The sequence below is a fragment of the Homarus americanus genome, unplaced genomic scaffold (genome assembly GCF_018991925.1).
Source record: "Homarus americanus isolate GMGI-L3 unplaced genomic scaffold, GMGI_Hamer_2.0 scaffold4060, whole genome shotgun sequence".
NCBI classification, from domain to species: Eukaryota; Metazoa; Arthropoda; class Malacostraca; order Decapoda; family Nephropidae; genus Homarus; species Homarus americanus.
In genome coordinates this window covers 3,996,592-4,015,692 of record NW_024746161.1, presented here as the reverse complement: position 1 = coordinate 4,015,692, position 19,101 = coordinate 3,996,592, and the positions used below count along the sequence as shown (strand labels likewise).

The window sequence follows — 19,101 nt, the reverse complement described above, 5'->3', positions numbered from 1 at the left end:
TGACTTTTGTATAAAGTTTAATAAACAGTGTTTGTTTAGTCTTGTATAAAGTTTAATAAACAGTGTTTGTTGACTCTTGTATAAAGTTTAATAAACAGTGTTTGTTTACGCTTGTATAAAGTTTAATACACAGTGTTTGTTGACTCTTGTATAAAGTTTAATAAACATGTTTGTTTACTCTTGTATAAAGTTTTATAAACAGTGCTTGTTTACTCTTGTGTAAAGTTTAATAAACAGTGTTTGTTGACTCTTGTATAAAGTTTAATAAACATGTTTGTTTACTCTTGTATAAAGTTTTATAAACAGTCTTCGTTTACTCGTTAAAGTTTAATAAACAGTGTTTGTTTACTCTTGTATAAAGTTTAATACACAGTGTTTGTTGACTTTTGTATAAAGTTTAATAAACAGTGCTTGTTTACTCTTGTATAAAGTTTAATAAACAGTGTTTGTTGACTCTTGTATAAAGTTTAATAAACAGTGTTTGTTTAGTCTTGTGCAAAGTTTAATAAACAGTGTTTGTTGACTCTTGTATAAAGTTTTATAAACAGTCTTCGTTTACTCGTTAAAGTTTAATACACAGTGTTTGTTGACTTTTGTATAAAGTTTAATAAACAGTGTTTGTTTAGTCTTGTATAAAGTTTAATAAACAGTGCTTGTTTACTCTTGTATAAAGTTTAATAAACAGTGTTTGTTGACTCTTGTATAAAGTTTAATAAACAGTGTTTGTTTAGTCTTGTGCAAAGTTTAATAAACAGTGTTTGTTGATTCTTGTATAAAGTTTATAAACAGTGTTTGTTGACTCTTGTATAAAGTTTAATAAACATGTTTGTTTACTCTTGTTAAAGTTTAATAAACAGTGTTTGTTGACTCTTGTATAAAGTTTAATAAACAGTGTTTGTTTAGTCTTGTATAAAGTTTAATAAACAGTGTTTGTTTAGTCTTGTATAAAGTTTAATAAACATGTTTGTTTACTCTTGTTAAAGTTTAATAAACAGTGTTTGTTTAGTCTTGTATAAAGTTTTATAAACAGTGTTTGTTTAGTCTTGTATAAAGTTTTATAAACAGTGTTTGTTTAGTCTTGTATAAGTTTAATAAACATGTTTGTTTACTCTTGTTAAAGTTTAATAAACAGTGTTTGTTGACTCTTGTATAAAGTTTTATAAATAGTATTTGTTTATTCGTGAGAAAATTCTTTATAAACAGATTATTCATGTAGATGTTCTATATAAACTGTTTCTCGTGTGGAAAATATGCCGTAAGCGCAAATAAATTAAATGGGTAATACATTCTAATGAGCGATTCGATTCCTTTATTTCATCTTAATAAACATCAAGAAATCCCGAAGAGTCGTTTCTGTGCAGCTGGCAAGTGTGGTGTACACGTCTTACTGCCAGACCTCCTCTCCGCCGTACACCGCCCCTGCACCATCCTTGCCATGCGGAATTATTCTTTTTAGGGTCTCTCTCTTCATCATATTTTCCGCTAAGCCATTCCTGGTCGGTGGCAGTGGCAGCGTGGTGGAGGTCCCTCACCGGACAGGACAGGTGGTGGTGTCCCTGGCCTGTGCCTCAGCTGGGTGCTGGGGGCCACCTGGAGGGGTCGTGGCAGGGGGCACTGTAACGCCCTGTAGTGCCTCCACGCCGCCCACTGTAATGTCAGTAATGGCTTGTAATGTGTCCACTACCAACACCAGATTTATAGCCACAGCGGCGGAGGCTTTTATTTCTTTAATAAGAAAGAGGGGAGGGGCATTTATTCGCACGGTGATTTTAATGAAGGTTTTCATCCTGGGTTTACGTCAATATACGGGAATATGGAGTATATAAATAGCGATATACCCGGCCTGAAGTAATTCTCTCTCTCTGTCTCTCTCTCTCTCTGTCTCTCTAAAAAAAAAAAACACTTGATTTATGTTAATCGTATAAAATTAATAGAGAGGCAAATATCTGGGAGTGTTCATTAAAACTGAGGGAGAGTGTACGCATCCCAGGCTGGTCACCAAGAGTACTCTAGGCAGTGTTGGCATGACACGGGTCAAGATGGATCACGTGGCGCCCACCACAACCCACCCTGGCCTTCTCTCTCTTACGCACATTGTAGACAGTTTCGTTTGCATAATCATGGATGCTCTTGGGGTTTGTTGTTCGTTCTGTGAGCAGGGTGGATACCGGAGCAGCAGGGCGAGAGAAGGGAGGGAGGGAGGGAGGGAGGGAGGGAGGGAGGGATACGATATGGTGAGGGAGAGGAGGTGATATGGTGAGGGAAGAAAGTGGTGATATGGTGAAGGAGAGAGATGGGAAAGGAGGTGATACGATGAGGGGGGAGGAGTGACATGGTGAGGGAGGGAGGCGAGGAGATCCTGATATCGTCAGAGAGAAGAGAAGAGGCTCACTGACTCCAGGTAAAATTCAATAACGTACGGTATATGATGTTCTTCAGGTGCTGAGGCTAGATGATAAGGTAAACCCCTAATTAATAGCAAACAATAACTATTTTTATTAAGCTGAGGTTATTTCCCAGGAACGAATATACTTTAATTACAAACATTTAAAACAAAAACAAATAACAACTAAATGAATTTCTCGGTCATTAAATGTACTGTCAGGTGATACTCCCCCTGCCATACAACCACCAGCCAAGAGGGGGATGACTCAGCGCCGCCTGCTGCTGACACCAACACTCTGGTCGGCAGTGATCATGATGTCTGCCTCCTGCGACCCTCCACAGCCTCGCTCACCGTGATGGACACATAACAAGGGTGATTTATGTCGACGCATGAACCTCCATCTCATTTTGAGGGGCGTTAGAGTGGTTATGAGTCTGTTGATGTCTGTACGTCATGTGTGTGTGTGTGTGTGTGTGTGTGTGTGTGTGGAGAACTATGGATGGGGTGAGTAGGTGGCGTGAGGATGTTTATAATTACGAAGGTGGGTGCGTTTGCCTGGGTGTGTTCGATTAAGGGTATGGGTGAATCTTAGTGTGACTTTGTGAAAATGTGAGGGGGATCTGTCAGTGTGTGTGTGTGTGTGTGTGTGTGTGTGTGTTTGTGTGTGTGTGTGTTGGGGTGTGTGTGTGTATTGGGGTGGGTAAGTGGTGTGGGTGTGTGTGTGGGTGGGTGCCTCTTCCTATACCCCACTGCCGCGCGCCACTGTGTCAGGCTGGCGGTGATTGGCAGTTGTAAACGGCTTATTTACTGCCCGCCGCCCATTACGTCATTAGGTGGATTACCTGGCCCGGGATTTAACAAGGAACCAGTGGATTTTATCTCTCCTATAGTTTATGGTCCACACGTACCAGGAATTCCGAGCACCCACGCCCCCCCCCTTTTTTTTCTCCTCCTCCCCCTCCTCTTCTTAATACTGTTCCATTATCTTTCCCCTTGTTTTCCTCCTCTTCCTCCTCCTTTTCTTCTTCCTAGCAGTCATCGTGGTTTTCCTTCAACCAATTCCTCATTCTTTTTCCTCCTCCCCATCTTCTATTATCTCTCCTGTTCCTTACTACTATTACTCGTTTTACCCCATGTCCTTGATTCACACATTTCCTCCTCCTCCTCTCTCTCTCTTCACACACTCTTTCTCTCTCTTTACGCTCTCACTCTCCATCTCTATCACTTTCGTCTATTTACCAAGTTAACCCCGCCCCCTCTTTTACCTCACCTAACCCCTACCTCCCCCACCCACCCCCCCTAACGTTAATCAGGCGAAGGAGGAAAATTTTCTCCTTTTTTTTCCTCCTTACCGCTATCTCCTACTTCCCTCTTCCTCTCTCCGCCTTTCCCATCTCTGTCTCTTAGTTCCCTCGCGGAGAAAACGGGACCATAATCACTTTTTTTTTTAAGATGAGTGTGCGAAGGATTAAGGGTGCAGTATGGGTTAAGGGTAAGGTTAAGGGGTACAGTATGGGTTAAGGGGTGTAGTATAAGTTAAGGGGTGCAGTATGGGTTAAGGGTAAGGTTAAGGGGTACAGTATGGGTTAAGGGGTGCGGTATTGGTTAAGGGGTGCAGTATGGGTTAAGGGGTACAGTATGGGTAAGGGCAAGGTTAAGTGGTACAGTCTGAGTAAGGGTAGGTTCAGGGGTACAGTCTGGGTAAGGTTTAGGGGTACAGTCTGGGTAAGGGTAAGGTTATGAGGTACAGTCTGGGTAAGGGTAAGGTCAAGGGGTAGAATATGGGTTAAGGGGTACAGTATGGGATAATGGGTACAGTATGGGTAATGTTTAGGGGTACACAATGAGTTAAGGGCTAGGGGGTAAGGTGTAAGGGAAAGGAGAGTAGATACACGTAGAGTACTTCAGGTAAGGATCACTCACCCACCTTCAACGTCTACCTGTGTTATGAAACCTACTACAACAAGCAGATGTAGCCCCTCACCTGTAGAGTTAACCTCAGTCTCCTTCCCTCTCTCAATCTCCCTCCTCTTCTTTCTTGCCTCTCTCAAAATCCTTCCTCTTCTTCCTTGATTCTCTCAATATCCTTCCTCTCCCTCCTTGACTCACTCAATCTCCCTCCTCTTCTTTCTTGTCTCTCTCAAAATCATTCCTCTTCTTCCTTGACTCTCTCAATATCCTTCCTCTCCCTCCTTGACTCTCTCAATCTCCCTCCTCTTCTTCCTTGCCTCTCTCAATATCCTTCCTCTTCTTCCTTGCCTCTCTCAATATCCTTCCTCTCCCTCCTTGACTCACTCAATCTCCCTCCTCTTCTTCCTTGCCTCTCTCAATATCCTTCCTCTTCTGCCTTGCCTTTCTCAATATCCTTCCTCTCCCTCCTTGACTCACTCAATCTCCCTCCTCTTCTTCCTTGCCTCTCTCAATCTCCCTCCTCTTCTTCCTTGCCTCTCTCAATATCCTTCCTCTTCTCCCTTGCCTCACTCAATCTCATTCCATTTCTTCCTTCTCTCTCTCTCAATCTCCTATTCCTTCTTCCTTGCCTCTCTCAATTTCCTCTCCCTCCTTCTCTTTATCACCCTCCTCCTCCTCCTCCTCCTCCTATTCCTTCCTGTCCTTATCGTCCTTCTCTTGTTTTCACCCCTCCTATCTTTCTCTTCCCCCTTTTCCTCAACTTTCCTTCCTACATTCCTTCCTCCTCCTCCTCCTCCGTCCCACGTACCTCTCACCCATCTTCCTGCCTCACCCTCAGCCAGCTCAGACATTATCATAACCAATGAATTTTAATTACTCGCAACGTCTCTGTACAATCAAGATGGAAATGTAATGTTAACCTCAATCAACTGTATTAATGAAATATTTTCTGTTCCTATACGTACGATTCTCATTTGCATAACATTACACTCACTCACTCACTCACTCACTCACAACAACTCACAAGTGTACTTTACGCACTTCATAATACTCATTCACCTCACAATAGTAACTTTATACACACACTAACATACCCTCATAACACACTCCTTCACCTTACATATACTTACACATCTTACAACACCCTCACGCACCTAATCATACACTCATCCAGTTTATAACACACTTATTTATCTTGTAATACATTCATTCAACTGGCAACACACTCACCAACTTCTTAAATTTCGCAAGACACTTCACCGACACATAACACACTTCACCGACACATAACACACTTCACCGACACATAACACACTTCACCGACACATACCAAACTTCACCGACACATACCAAACTTCACCGACACATAACACACTTCACCGACATATAACACACTTCACCGACGCATACCAACTTCACCGACACATAACACACTTCACCGACACATAACACACTTCACCGACACATAACACACTTCACCGACACATAACACACTTCACCGACACATACCAAACTTCACCGACACATAACACACTTCACCGACACATACCAAACTTCACCGACACATAACACACTTCACCGACATATAACACACTTCAGCACCAACACATAACATACTTCACACTTCACCAACATACTTCAGCAACACAGCGTAAGAACAAGAGATCATTATAAGAGGTAAATCACCTGTATCCATCACACCTGGCGGCTGTTAATAACGATACTCCCTTAACAAGCGGAATACAGGGGCGGTAGTTTCCATAGGTCGTTAACCGCCCAGCCAATGGTCAGGTCGTAATTAGCTGACGGGAGTGTTATTGAACCTGCATTAATTACCAGCTCTACACTCTAATTTGGTAGACTGTAGTAATGAGCCACCCCCCCCCCTCCCTTCCCAACATTACCTGTCCGTACCTTAGGCTTACAGCACCTTAAGAACACGAACACGGTAACGAAAGCTTAACGCGTACAGGGTGATGAAAGCTTAACGCGTACACGGTGACGAAACTTAACGCGTACACGGTGATGAAAGCTTAACGCGTACACGGTGACGAAAGCTTAACGTGTACACGGTGATGAAAGCTTAACGCGTACACGGTGACAAAAGCTTAACGCGTACACGGCGACGAAACCTTAATACGCACACGGTGACGAAACATGGACACGTACACGGTGACACAGCAAGGATAAATACACTATTATCGTGGCTTCAAAACATACACGGTAACCAGGAAGTGTACATTGAAATACGGGCTACAAACATATAGAGTGACATGGTCTGGGCACGTACACGGAGACACGGAACACGTTTGAGAGAGAGAGAGAGAGTCCTGTAATGAATGAGAGACGAGAGCACGAGCGTGAGTGAGTGAGTGAGTAGGGGAAGAAGAGAGAGAAGGCCCAGGTCAATACGGACCAAACATGGCCATCTTCCAGGGAGCACCACCTGCCACAACCCAACTGTGGCCACCAACAGCCACAACCCAACTGTGGCCACCACCAGCCACAACCCAACTGGCCACCACCTCACCACAACTGTGGCCACCACCTGCCACAACCCAGTGTACCACCTGCCCAACCCAACTGTGGACCACCAGCAACTCCACAATACAACTGCAACCACCACCCAACTGTAGCCACCACAACTCACAACCCAACTGTAGCCACCACCTGCCACAACCCAGCTGTGGCCCCACCACCTGCCACAACCCAAGTGCTTGTACCACCTCTACAACCCAACTGTAGTACCACCAACACAACCCAACTGTGCCACAACCCAAACTGTGGCCACCACCAGCCCCAACTCCAACTGTGGCCACCACCTCCACAACCCAACTGTGGCCACCAGCCTTACAACCCAACTGTGGCCACCACCACTGTGTACCACCAACCACAACCCAACTGTAGCCAACCACCACCACCAACCCACCACTGTGGCCACCACCTGCCACAACCCAACTGTGGCCACCACCTACAACCCAACTGTGGCCACCACTAGCCTAACCCAATAGCCACCACCAGCCACAAGCCAACTGTGGCCACCAGCCACTGAAGCAACTGTGGCCCACCTCCTGCCACAACCCAACTGTGGCCACCACCTGCCACAACCCAGCTGTGGCCACACCTGCCACAACACACCTGTGGTCCTGTCTGCCACAACACACCTGTGGTCCCCGTCTGCCGCAACACACCTGTGATCCCCGTCTGCCACAACACACATGTATTATCACCTGCTACAACACACCTGTAGTCCCTACGTCTGCTACAACACACCTGTGGTCCCCGTCTGCCACAACACACCTGTGGTGCCACAACATACCTGTAGTCCCCGTCTAACCACAACACACTTGTAGCCATCCTGCCACAACACACCTGTGGTCCTCCTTGCCACAACACACCTGTAGTCCCCGTCTGCCCAGAACACACCTGTGGTCTCCGTCTGCCCAATACACTTGTGGCCATCACTTACCACAACACACCTGTAGTCTGTCTCCGTCTGCCACACAAACCTGTGGTCCCCCGTCTGCCTGCACACCTGTGGTTCCCGTCTGCCACAACATACCTGCGCTCCCCCCTGCCTGCCACAACACACCTGTGGTCATGCCTTGGGAGAACACACCTGTGGTCTCGTCTGCCACAATACGCCTTGGCCATCACTTCTTACACACCTGTGGTCCCCGCCTGCCACAACAGCACCTGTGGTCCTCGTCTGCCACAACACCTGTGTCCTCGTCTCCTGTGCTCCCCCGTCTGCCAGAACAACCTGTGGTCTCCGTCTGCCACACCTGTGGTTCCTCGTCTGCCACAACACACATCTGTGCCTCCCGTCTGCCACAACACACCTGTGGTCCCAGTCTGCCACAACATACATGGTCCCTGTATGCCACAACACATCCTGTGCTCCGTCTGCCACAACACACCTGTCGTCCCCGTCTGCCATCATACCTGTTGTCACAGTCTGCCACAACCACCTGTAGTCTGCCACATCATACCCTGATCTGCCACACACCTGTGGTCCCCGTCTGCCACAACACACCTGTGGTTCCGTCTGCCATAACACACCTGTGGTCCCCGTCTGCCACATCATACCTGTTGTCACAGTCTGCCTACAACACACCTGTGGTTCCGTCTGCCATAACGCAACACACACCTGTGGTCCCCGTCTGCCACATCATGTCCTGTTGTCACAGTCTGCCACAACACACCTGTGGTCCCGTCTGCCACAACACACCTGTGAGTCCCCGTCTGCCTAACACACCTGTGGTCCCGTCTGCCATATACTTACCTGTGGTCCCCCGTCTGCCACACACACCTGTGGTTCCCCATCTGCCATAACACACCCCCGTCTGCCACAACACACCTGTGGTCCCAGTCTGCCACAACATACATGTGGTCCCTGTATGCCACAACACATCTGTGCTCCGTCTGCCACAACACACCTGTCGTCCCCGTCTGCCACATCATACCTGTTGTCACAGTCTGCCACAACACCTGTGGTCCCCGTCTGCCACAACACACCTGTGGTTCCCGTCTGCCACAACACACCTGTGGTTCCCGTCTGCCATAACACACCTGTGGTCACCGCCTGGCTACAACCCGCCTTTACTATACGACGTAAACACTCACCTTTAATGACTTTTTGCTGGAGTTTCAACTTGGGTAGTGCAGGAGACGCAAAAGTACAAGTTTTTATGTTACCACTCTAATATTACACAAATTACTCTCTTTGTATACACAAAAGTTTCCTTTATTATACTCATTAATGACTACACACCTTTCACTTAATACATAACAAGGCAGTCATCGCAATGGCCTTCGTTAGATCAGGTTCCAGTTCCTGGTTGCCACCTGTGCCTCAAAATACACCTTCGGGCCTAATTACGTCTGCTAATTGCTCGTTGAAAACTCAGTCACTGCTTTGTTTACTTAATCGTCCACAACGTCGTAGCCTCCATCCCGGCCGCCCGCGCAGGGGCAAGGGGAGGGGTGTTAGAAGGCTTCACTGCCATGCTAAACGTACAGTGTCGTCGACCTTTTCGCGGATATTGCTACTGCACATAGCAATAACACAACGCTGCTTAAATGAAAAACAGATAATTGTAATGGCAATCTTACTGTGCACTTCATCTACTGCTCCTAATTATTGTAATACAAAGAGAGACTGACGTCCCCATGAAAGCCATTTATTGATTCGCCACAAACACGAAGTGATTGGAAAGGTAGTTAGAGGTGGGATCCCTAGCGGTGTAGCCAGTAGGAGGACCTCATAAGAGCACATAAAACCCACAAATGGAAAACGGAATATATTAGAAAGTCATCCAAGGTTTCGATCCAATAGCCATCGTTATGAAGTACCTCATCAGTACTCAGACGAGAAGCTAAAACTACTCACAGATGCAAGCTTGCTTTACCAGCCACGTTCATTATGCTCCAACGACACTAGAATTAACGGATAATAAAAGCAATTCAATTGGCGATGATTATAATGATTAAGTTAAGTGCAATTACCTTAATTATCAATGTAGGTAAAACTTACAAAGCGTCTGCAAGGTGTTCTTGCCTCAATGGTCGCTAGTTACTGAACCCGCAGCCATCACGCTTCCTCTTAAAGGGGAATAATTACTCTTTTACACGAATTATACCGTATAATTTTTGATGTAGTTACCACTAATGAATGGGTATTTTTAATGTAGATTATCTTTTTCTTTTGAAACAAGAGATCAGGTAAGAAAACAGCCAGAGATTAGCGGATAGATAAGAGGAAAGGAATAATTAGACGTGAGTTAAAGATGGTTGAATACTTGTAGACAAGTAACACGGGATGATCTGACAGACAAATGGCAAATTATGGCTGAATAAACAAATAATGAAAGGTGATAAGACAGACAGACAGACAGACAGGTCACAAGACAGTGTTATGCAGACACACCACATAAGATAAGCTACACCATTCACACACCATCTTCACCATGGCTGTGGAGTGTCAGCTTATGGAGTGACCGGCGCTTACGAGCAATAAAAGACGTTATTGTAGAGTGTGGTCCTTTGCCCCGTCCCTCCAGCCGTCCTGGACCTACCCCTCAAGTATGACAGACAGGCTGGCGTCGCCTTGGGCCCGGCTAGGATTGTTACATATCTCGGGTCTGGATGCTGGTGACAAGGATCCATGTCGGGTTCCATCTTATCTCCCAGGATTTCCAGCCGGCGACCAATCACGTGAGGAGATCCCGGACTGGAAGTTGCTTTTGCCACACGGGGCTCCTGGAATTTCCGCGAACGTTGTTTCTTCATTTCCCCTCTCTTAAAGACGGCCTGGGGGGAACCTAAAGAGTACATTTGATTCTCACCATTTTCTCCCAATTTTCGGTCAGAGTTTCCATACTAAGGAGTTTGTTGCATGAGAAAAAATAACCACCATATTTGTAGATTCCAGGCAAAATTCCAAGGCAGAGGGCGGACCAATCCGAGAGCGCTGTGTGTTCCAGAGCATCCGGGAGGCGAGGCGTCTCCAATTGTCTTGGGGATCAGCTCAACCTGGGAACCTGGCTGAAGGGGCCACTCTTTACTTTATATTTCTGTCTATAACCTTCATCATAAACTACAACTTCAGACCCTGGCGATAATCGGTTTATATGTATAAACTAAATTGACAATCTAAATCCGTCGTCGTATAAAATCTTAATAAATCGCTGAAGATAAAACTTATTCGTTCTATTTCCTCAACAATCTCAGCATGGTTCTTCCCTTTCTCCTCCCCCTCTAGCTATTGCTCTCTCTCCCTCTTCCATTCCACACTGCTCATTCATGATACTCATTTTTTGTTGCTCTTGCTTGTTGCTTTTCATTGAATTCTCCCATTTCCTAGTGTTACTTCTCCTTTACTGCAGTACTGTACTATCTCTCAATTTTCACTACCATTATCACCACTACTATACACATCATCACCACAGTAAAAACTCTCACCACTTTAACTATTAATTAACCTCTTTCATCACCACCACCAACTCAAGGTAACTACATTCTACTACTACTACTATTACTATTAACACCACCTCCTCCTTCACCACAGTCTCATCAAAACTACTACCATCGCTACCACTATTACCACGTCCACCACCATTACGATCACTACCACCGCTAATATAATCACCACCACCACCATTACCACCACCTTCAGTACCACCACTATCACTTATATTATCACCATTCCTTCAACTTCAACGTCGTCATCACAACCCTCGCCACCACCACCCACCACCACCACCTCCTCCTCCTCTTGTATATTGACGGTCTGGAGGAAAGCGTGGCGGCGGTCGAGTCGCTATAGCAACACTGGACAACACCGCCCACCTCCTGAACCCTTACAGACGGTAACTGTGGACCAAGGACCCGTCAGGCTACCTGTCAACGAGGCTGGTCTAGTACAATGAAGGAAAAAAAATATATATAAAACCTGCCGCCATTTACTTTAATATTTCTTTTGTTGAAAATCTTGTTTGATGTAAAAGCTAAGGCCCAGCGGGAGGTGAACGAGGCCAAAGAGCGACGGTTGGGACGCGTCCTTGTGATCAATATTGACTATGTTCTATTCGCAGGTGAGTTTCAGGTCAGCCCAGCAATGGACGACAGGGAACGAAGCTTTTTTTTCTACTCTAAAGACTATCAATTTCATGGTAGGGGTGCGAAGGGAGGCGAGGTGTGAGGACGAACCAAGATACCAGGAATATAAACAATGACCTTATCCTTCTTCGAACTCGGTTGATTCAACGTCTTCTCTGTGCCAAGTTTTCTTAAGAATAGGCACGTGAAGGTAAGAGATGTGCTCATGCAATACTCTTCCACAGCACAAGGATGTATATACTACACTAAACAGGCGACGAAGATAGGCCTCGAGGGACGCCCACCCCCAGACAGAAGCAAGAAACAATCGCCGCAGAAGCAAACACAAGAAGCAGCAGAAGCCACGGTAGAAAGCAATTACCAGTTCAATCGGTGGGCATTAGCGGGCGGCGGTGATAGTGCTGAGTAGGGCGGTGGCGGTAACCCTGCGCCCTGGTTGACCCTGCTGCTGACCCCGCGCCCTCCTGCTGACCCCGTGCACTCCTGCTGGCCCCAAGTCCTCCTGCTGGCCTCACGACCTGCTCTTGACTCTCCAACTCTTCTGTTGATCCTACCACCTCCTGCTCGGGTCGTTGCTGATTATTCTATACCTTATCTTATGATATATCTTAGTTCCTCAGCGAGCCCCTCTCTCTTCTCCTACCCCGCCAGTTCTCTCTCAACCTGACCACCTGCCACCCTCCCATTGACTCCCTTAATCCCTCCTGTTGACCTATCTAGCTACTCCTACTGACCTACTTAGCCCCTCCAACTGAAGCCCCTGCTGCTGATTCCCCTAGCCACCCCCACAGATCTATTAACCCCTCCTGCTGAACCACCTCCCCCCTCCTGCTGAAGCATAATCTCCCTCTCCGTGCATGACCTTGTTCCTGTCGCTAATATTGTTTTTGTCTCTTCGTTTCTCCAGTTTTTCATCATCACGTTTGTGTTATTCACTGTGTATGTGTGTGTGTGTATGTGTGTGTGTGTATGTGTGTGTGTGTGTGTGTGTGTGTGTGTGTGTGTGTGTGTGTGTGTGTGTGTGTGTGTGTGTGTACAGCCTCCTCGTCCAAGGCTTTGAAATAATTTTTATCCTATCCTGATGATTCTTACAGTTCGCAATTTTTTTTCCATCTTTTCATATTCTTCTTTTGCTTTATTTTTTCTCAGTCGTTTATTTATCTTTTTTTTGTCAGTAATAAAAAAAAATCATTATTCTGTGATGTTTTTCTGTCGGCTTTTGATTTTATTCCCTTGATTTATAAAAAGACGAAGAAATTATTTAATACAGATAATTACCCAAACATGAAACAAACTGTTTTAATTAAGTAACAAAAGTAAAACAACATAAACAAGACCAAAAATCAGTGTAATGGTAAACACACACACACACACACACACACACACACACACACACACACACACACACACACACACACACACACACACACACAATACCAATAAACCACACTTATCTTTACCACCACCACAAGTGTTGGCAGAAGACACAGCTCCCCAACACAACACAACACTGGCAACACCTTAAACATACTGTACAGTGGGCTGGGTAAGAGGCTCCTGATATGTGGCTTTTAAAGACAAACATTACTCGACCTTTGACCCCGACCTTCAAAAATTAATCACTTTTGGTCATGAGATCCTGTGCACACAAGATTGAGACGGGCGAAGAGACTGACGGAAGGACGGACAGGTTGACGAGCGGAGAGGCTGACGAACTGACGGACAGATTGGCGGACGGACAGACTGACGAACGGGCGAACAGATTGACGGACGGACATGCTGACGGACGGAAAGGCTGACGGACGGATATGTTGGCGGACTGACAGGTTGATGGACGGACAGATTGACGGACGGACAGGCTGACGGACGGACAGATTGACGGACGGACAGGCTGACGGACGGACAGATTGGCAGACGGACAGGCTGACGGACGGACAGATTGACGGACGGACAGGCTGACAGACGGACAGATTGATGGACGGACAGGTTGACGGACGGACAGGCTGAAGGACGGACAGATTGACGGGTGGATAGGAACAAACCAATTATATCCCCAGTCTTTGGAAAGGACATGAAAAGCTAATATTTATTAAAGACAACGATGATGATAATGAAAACAACAGACTACCATGTCAACAAACACTCAACTACTCACAGAAACAACAATCCAACGATATTCAACTACTCACAAAACAGTCAACGCTATCCACACGAAGATGTTTTACCCACAAGAGGAAAACAAACAAACAAAGCAACATAAACAAACCATATTAGACACAAAACTAAACAAGAGAGTAAGCCAAACAAGGCCACGAGTGGTCGAGAAGGCAGGCGCGGAGTTGTCGTGCTAACTGTATCGGCATCACAAAGGCCCAGACTGACAAGTGTTACTGCAACGCCTCCACCAGCTGAGCCGCCACCCTCTGGGGACCCCGCCCACCACGGTGCTAACGGGGAACCGAGGATGGCATGAGGACTATGACCAGGAGGACAAAAACTGGGGGTACCAGGGTATGAAAGGGCGGGGCAGCTGATACCAATGCCAGAAGTGCCAAAGTTAGAGAAACAAGACCAACAGGACGAATACCAGAATGAGCCAAGTAACAGAAATGTGAAAAGTAGCGCAGCCCAAACTACCAGGAGCACCACAGCAGACCCAACCCATCAGGCACATCACAGAACCAGCCCACCAGGGGGCACCACAGCAGAACCAGCCCACCAGGGGCACCACAGCAGAACCAGCCCACCAAGGTCACCACAGCAGAACCAGCCCACCTGGGGCACCACAGCAGAACCAACCCACCAGGGGCACCACAGCAGAACTAGCCCACCAGGGGCACCACAGCAGAACCAGCCCATCAGGGGCACCACAGCAGAACCAACCCACCAGAGGCATTAGAGCAGAACCAGCCCACCAGGGGCACCACAGCAGAACCAGCCCACCAGGGCATCACAGCAGAACCATACCCAGGGGCACCACAGCAGAACCAGCCCACAAGGTCACCACAGCAGAACCAGCCCATCAGGGGCACCACAGCAGAACCAGCCCACCAAGGTCACCACATCAGAACCAGCCCACCAGGGGCACCACAGCAGAACCAGCCCACCAGGGCACCACAGCAGAACCAGCCCACCAGGAGCACCACAGCAGAACCAGCCCACCAAGGTCACCACAGCAGAACCAGCCCACCAGGGGCACCACAGCAAACCAGCCCACCAGGTTCACCACAGCAGCAACCAGCCCACCAAGGTCACCACAGCCAGCCCACCAAGGTCACCACATCAGAACCAGCCCACCAGGGCACCACAGCAGAACCAGCCCACCAGGTTCACCACAGCAGAACCAGCCCACCAGGAGCACCACAGCAGAACCAGCCTGGTCACTCACAGCAGAACCAGCCCATCAGGGGCACCACAGCAGAACCAGCCCACCAAGGTCACCATCAGAACCAGGGGCACCACAGCAGAACCAGGGGCACCACAGCAGAACCAGCCCACCAGGGCACCACAGCAGAACCAGCCCACCAAGGTCACCACAGCAGAACCAGCCCACCAGGGGCAACCAGAACCAGCCCACCAGGTTCACCAGCAACCAGCCCACCAAGGTCACCACAGCAGCCCAGCCCACCTGGGGCACCACAGCAGAACCAGCCCACCAGGGGCACCACAGCAGAACCAGCCCACCAGGTCACCACAGCAGAACCAGCCCACCTGGGGCACCACAGCAGAACCAACCCACCAGGGGCACCACAGCAGAACTAGCCCACCAGGGGCACCACAGCAGAACCAGCCCATCAGGGGCACCACAGCAGAACCAACCCACCAGAGGCATTAGAGCAGAACCAGCCCACCAGGGGCACCACAGCAGAACCAGCCCACCACGGGCATCAGAGCAGGACCAGCCCACCAGGAGGGAGTGCGCATTATACAGGCTACAAGAGCCGGAGTTTGGAGAACAACAAAACACGTGTGTCAGTGTATTAATTTTGTATCTGAGCATCCCGGATATTAGGCCACATAAACCAGAGGAACAGACAATATAAAATAAGGAAGAGAAAAAAGAAAGAGGAATAATAAATAATCACCAAACAAAATAAACAAGTCACAAAAGAAGTAAGGTGGTGGGGTAGGACAGGATAGAAAGATGACAAAAAAAGGAAGAACATAAGATAAAAGTAGACTATGGCCCAAAAAAAGATGTAAGAATAATAGAGGTTATGGGGTGAGGCGGCAGCTAGAAACAACAAGAGTGAGAGAGAAGTGAATAAAAAAAAAAGACAGGCAAGGCTTGTCATCCTCTACTGATAATTAGATCGTGATTCCCGCGCTGACAGGGCCATGAGCCACATGCTGGCGTCATCACCTATTTTGTCAGCTTGGTCAATGATTCCTTAAGTCTTGTTTGGGTTGTTGTGTTGGTGACTGAGGAGGCCAGACAGTTTAGGGCTGATTGTGTTGTTCCTTGTGGGAAGAGGAGAAGGATGGGGAGTAGTAATTAGTTATTGTGTATCGTGTGGTGTTTGTGTCACTGTTTATAACTAAATGATGTGATATGATGAACTTTTGGAGGGGGGTCGTTTATACGTTTATTTTACTCAGTTGCTGTCATACTAAATTATGGACGGAGAAAAGTGTTTAAAGTGAGGACCCCTACATTTTTTTTTTCTCTCATTAAAATTTTCTGTAACAGCGGCACCTCAATCGTTGTATTTTTTTTTTTCGGTATCACCCATGAAATCGGTTCCTTATTCCAATTTCCTCTTTATCAAATCCTCTACTCCCACTACTTCACTTCCTCCACCCTCCCCCTCCCCCCCCCATCATTCGTCTCTCCTCACCTCCGCTTATCTCATTCGTTCTCTTTGTGACAGTCTGACTCACTCCTAAGCTTTTCTGATCCCACTTTCTCTCACTCTTCACACATTTGTTTCTCGCCAACGCAACGCAATTAGGATCTCATTATGCCTCGCCATCCGCTAATCAACACACCACTTCTCGCCCACCACACCACTGGTCTCTGTGCCAGCGTCAGCAGACACAACTCCCATGTAGTCTCACATCTCCAGGATCCCCCTCAACTCCTTTAGGGGAATTGAGGACGTCTCTGCTCTGATGTTGTTCGAGGGCCCCACCAGACACTGCTGATGAGCCTAGCCGGTGCCCTTGTCAACACTAGACAGCTCAATTTTTTTTAATCTCATGTTGACGTAGGCGACTCATGATTTTTACTTTTCAGTTATTTCTCTTGTTATCCATCGTCGAGTATAGAGTCTCAAACACACTTGTAGCTCTTCACAGTCTTATGACGGCAAGTTTATCAACCAGACAAGCCTTTCAAACTTGACGAAACTGTCCATCAACATATTTTGCTTCAAGTTCACTTAATAAAATGTACCTTTGAAAAAGTGACCTAAGACATAAAAAGATTTGCCAAAAAGTTCACTTGAAGTCTTAGTAGCACAATTATGACAAAAATCCATTTTACAGTTACAACTGCCACTAAGATCTTAACAACCTAACTAAGACGTAGCAAGTCATGTTGCTCCAGCATGACGACCACATAAAGCTTAACAGGCGAGCGCTAGGAGGTGGAGTCGCCTCCCAGTCCTCGCTCCCTCCTAGTTAGGTGTCGAGCGTGGCTGCTGGCCTGTAACTTAAGCTTTATAATGACTTACAACACTTGTCAGGCTTAACGCCATAAGTTCACTGTTTTTCTCACGCATGATCGGGTGTCAGCTTAAAACAGTCTCAGTAGAGTGTCGACGGAGATGGAATTTATAGTGAGGTGTTTTGAAGTAGTGTAATTGGAATTCTTAATGGATTTTTTTTATGCACATAATCAATTACTTACGGAATGTTGATATTTTGATAATGAGTGATCTAGCGGCTGAGGCAAGCACTGTTATAAACGTACTATCAAGAAATGATCCAGTTTATGGTCGTAAACATGAACAGCCACCCGAGAACAGGTCCAGCTGAAGTCTAATGCACCCTACCAGTGTTTTCCCAGACGCAGCATCAGCCCGCTCCTTCCTTCCTCCTCCTCCTCCTCCTCTCTCCTCTGCAGGTCACCTTAATCGATTTTAATCCCGTGAAACTATTAAAGACAAGCGACAAGTGATCCGCTTCACGCGACGCCGGCGACACCTCACGTCGGTGGAAGCAAGAGGAGAAAACCCTGTACTCATCAAACACAATTCGCGACGATTAATTTTATGCCGTGACATCAGCTTGGAGTTGCCAAGCCTCGTCGGACAGCCCGCAGTAATTTCACCTAGTATAATTCAGTTACTCTTATAATGTACATCCATTTGGATAATAACCCTGGTGAACAAAAAGAGGACAATTGTTGTGACTATCTAGGTATTAAAAATCCACATGGAAAGTTGCCGGAAAAATAAAACCCGATCAGAGGCGTCAACGCGTCAACTTCGTCGGTGTTTATAAACAACACACGTTTTTACGAGCTACAGTTAAACGCCTGAATCCATGTACCAACTGACAGTGATCTAGGGCTCGTAGGACGCTACTCGAGACGTCTGGGAGGACCCGATACCACAAATAAAGGAGAATCGATCCCACAGCCTAGGAGGACTCGGTACTACGCCTGAAGGGATCCGATACCACACTCAGCTGAACCTGATTCAGCATTTTTCATGAATCCAATACTTGAAAGAGCCCGATACCTCACCCTGGAAACCCGATACTACATCCTGAAGAGACCCGATACCACACCCTAAGGGAGACCCTATAACACACTCCGGAATGGTGCTAATGCTGATTCTGGTACTGCGGGGTGTTGTTGTTGGTGGTGGTGGTGGTGCTGCTAGTTGTTGTTAGTGGTGGTAGTAGTTATTGTTGTTGTCGCTAGTTGTTGTTGTTGTTAGTAGTGGTGCTGGTGGTATGTTGTTATTATTTGTAGTGCAGATGGTAATTGATGTTGGCTAGAGTTGTTGTTGTTGGTGGTGGTGGTGGTGGTGACTGACACTGAGTTATGTCTGACACTTGATGTTATTGGGAAGTTATTTTAGATGATGAAATGCTAAAAGATATTCTGTCGATGTCGTGTTAGTACAGTAATTGAAAGTTCACAATAAATAACATTTGAGAGAAAGATGTCCTTTTAGCTTCATCAATGTTGTAAAATATTGAGAGTACCGGGGCAGGTGTGTACCAGGGCGGGT

At 46.8% G+C, this 19,101-nt stretch overlaps 1 protein-coding gene across 1 annotated transcript; it reads left to right on the top strand.

Annotated features, from left to right (window-relative positions):
• The first annotated feature begins 10,383 nt into the window (after nucleotides 1-10,383).
• Nucleotides 10,384-15,960, top strand: LOC121878962 (mucin-1-like). The gene is made up of 5 exons (XM_042385412.1): nucleotides 10,384-10,513; nucleotides 11,806-11,892; nucleotides 12,142-12,263; nucleotides 14,326-14,428; nucleotides 14,558-15,960. Exons 1-5 carry the CDS (start codon nucleotides 10,384-10,386, stop codon nucleotides 15,958-15,960), a joined length of 1,845 nt encoding a protein of 614 aa, XP_042241346.1.
• The last annotated feature ends 3,141 nt before the right edge of the window (nucleotides 15,961-19,101 follow it).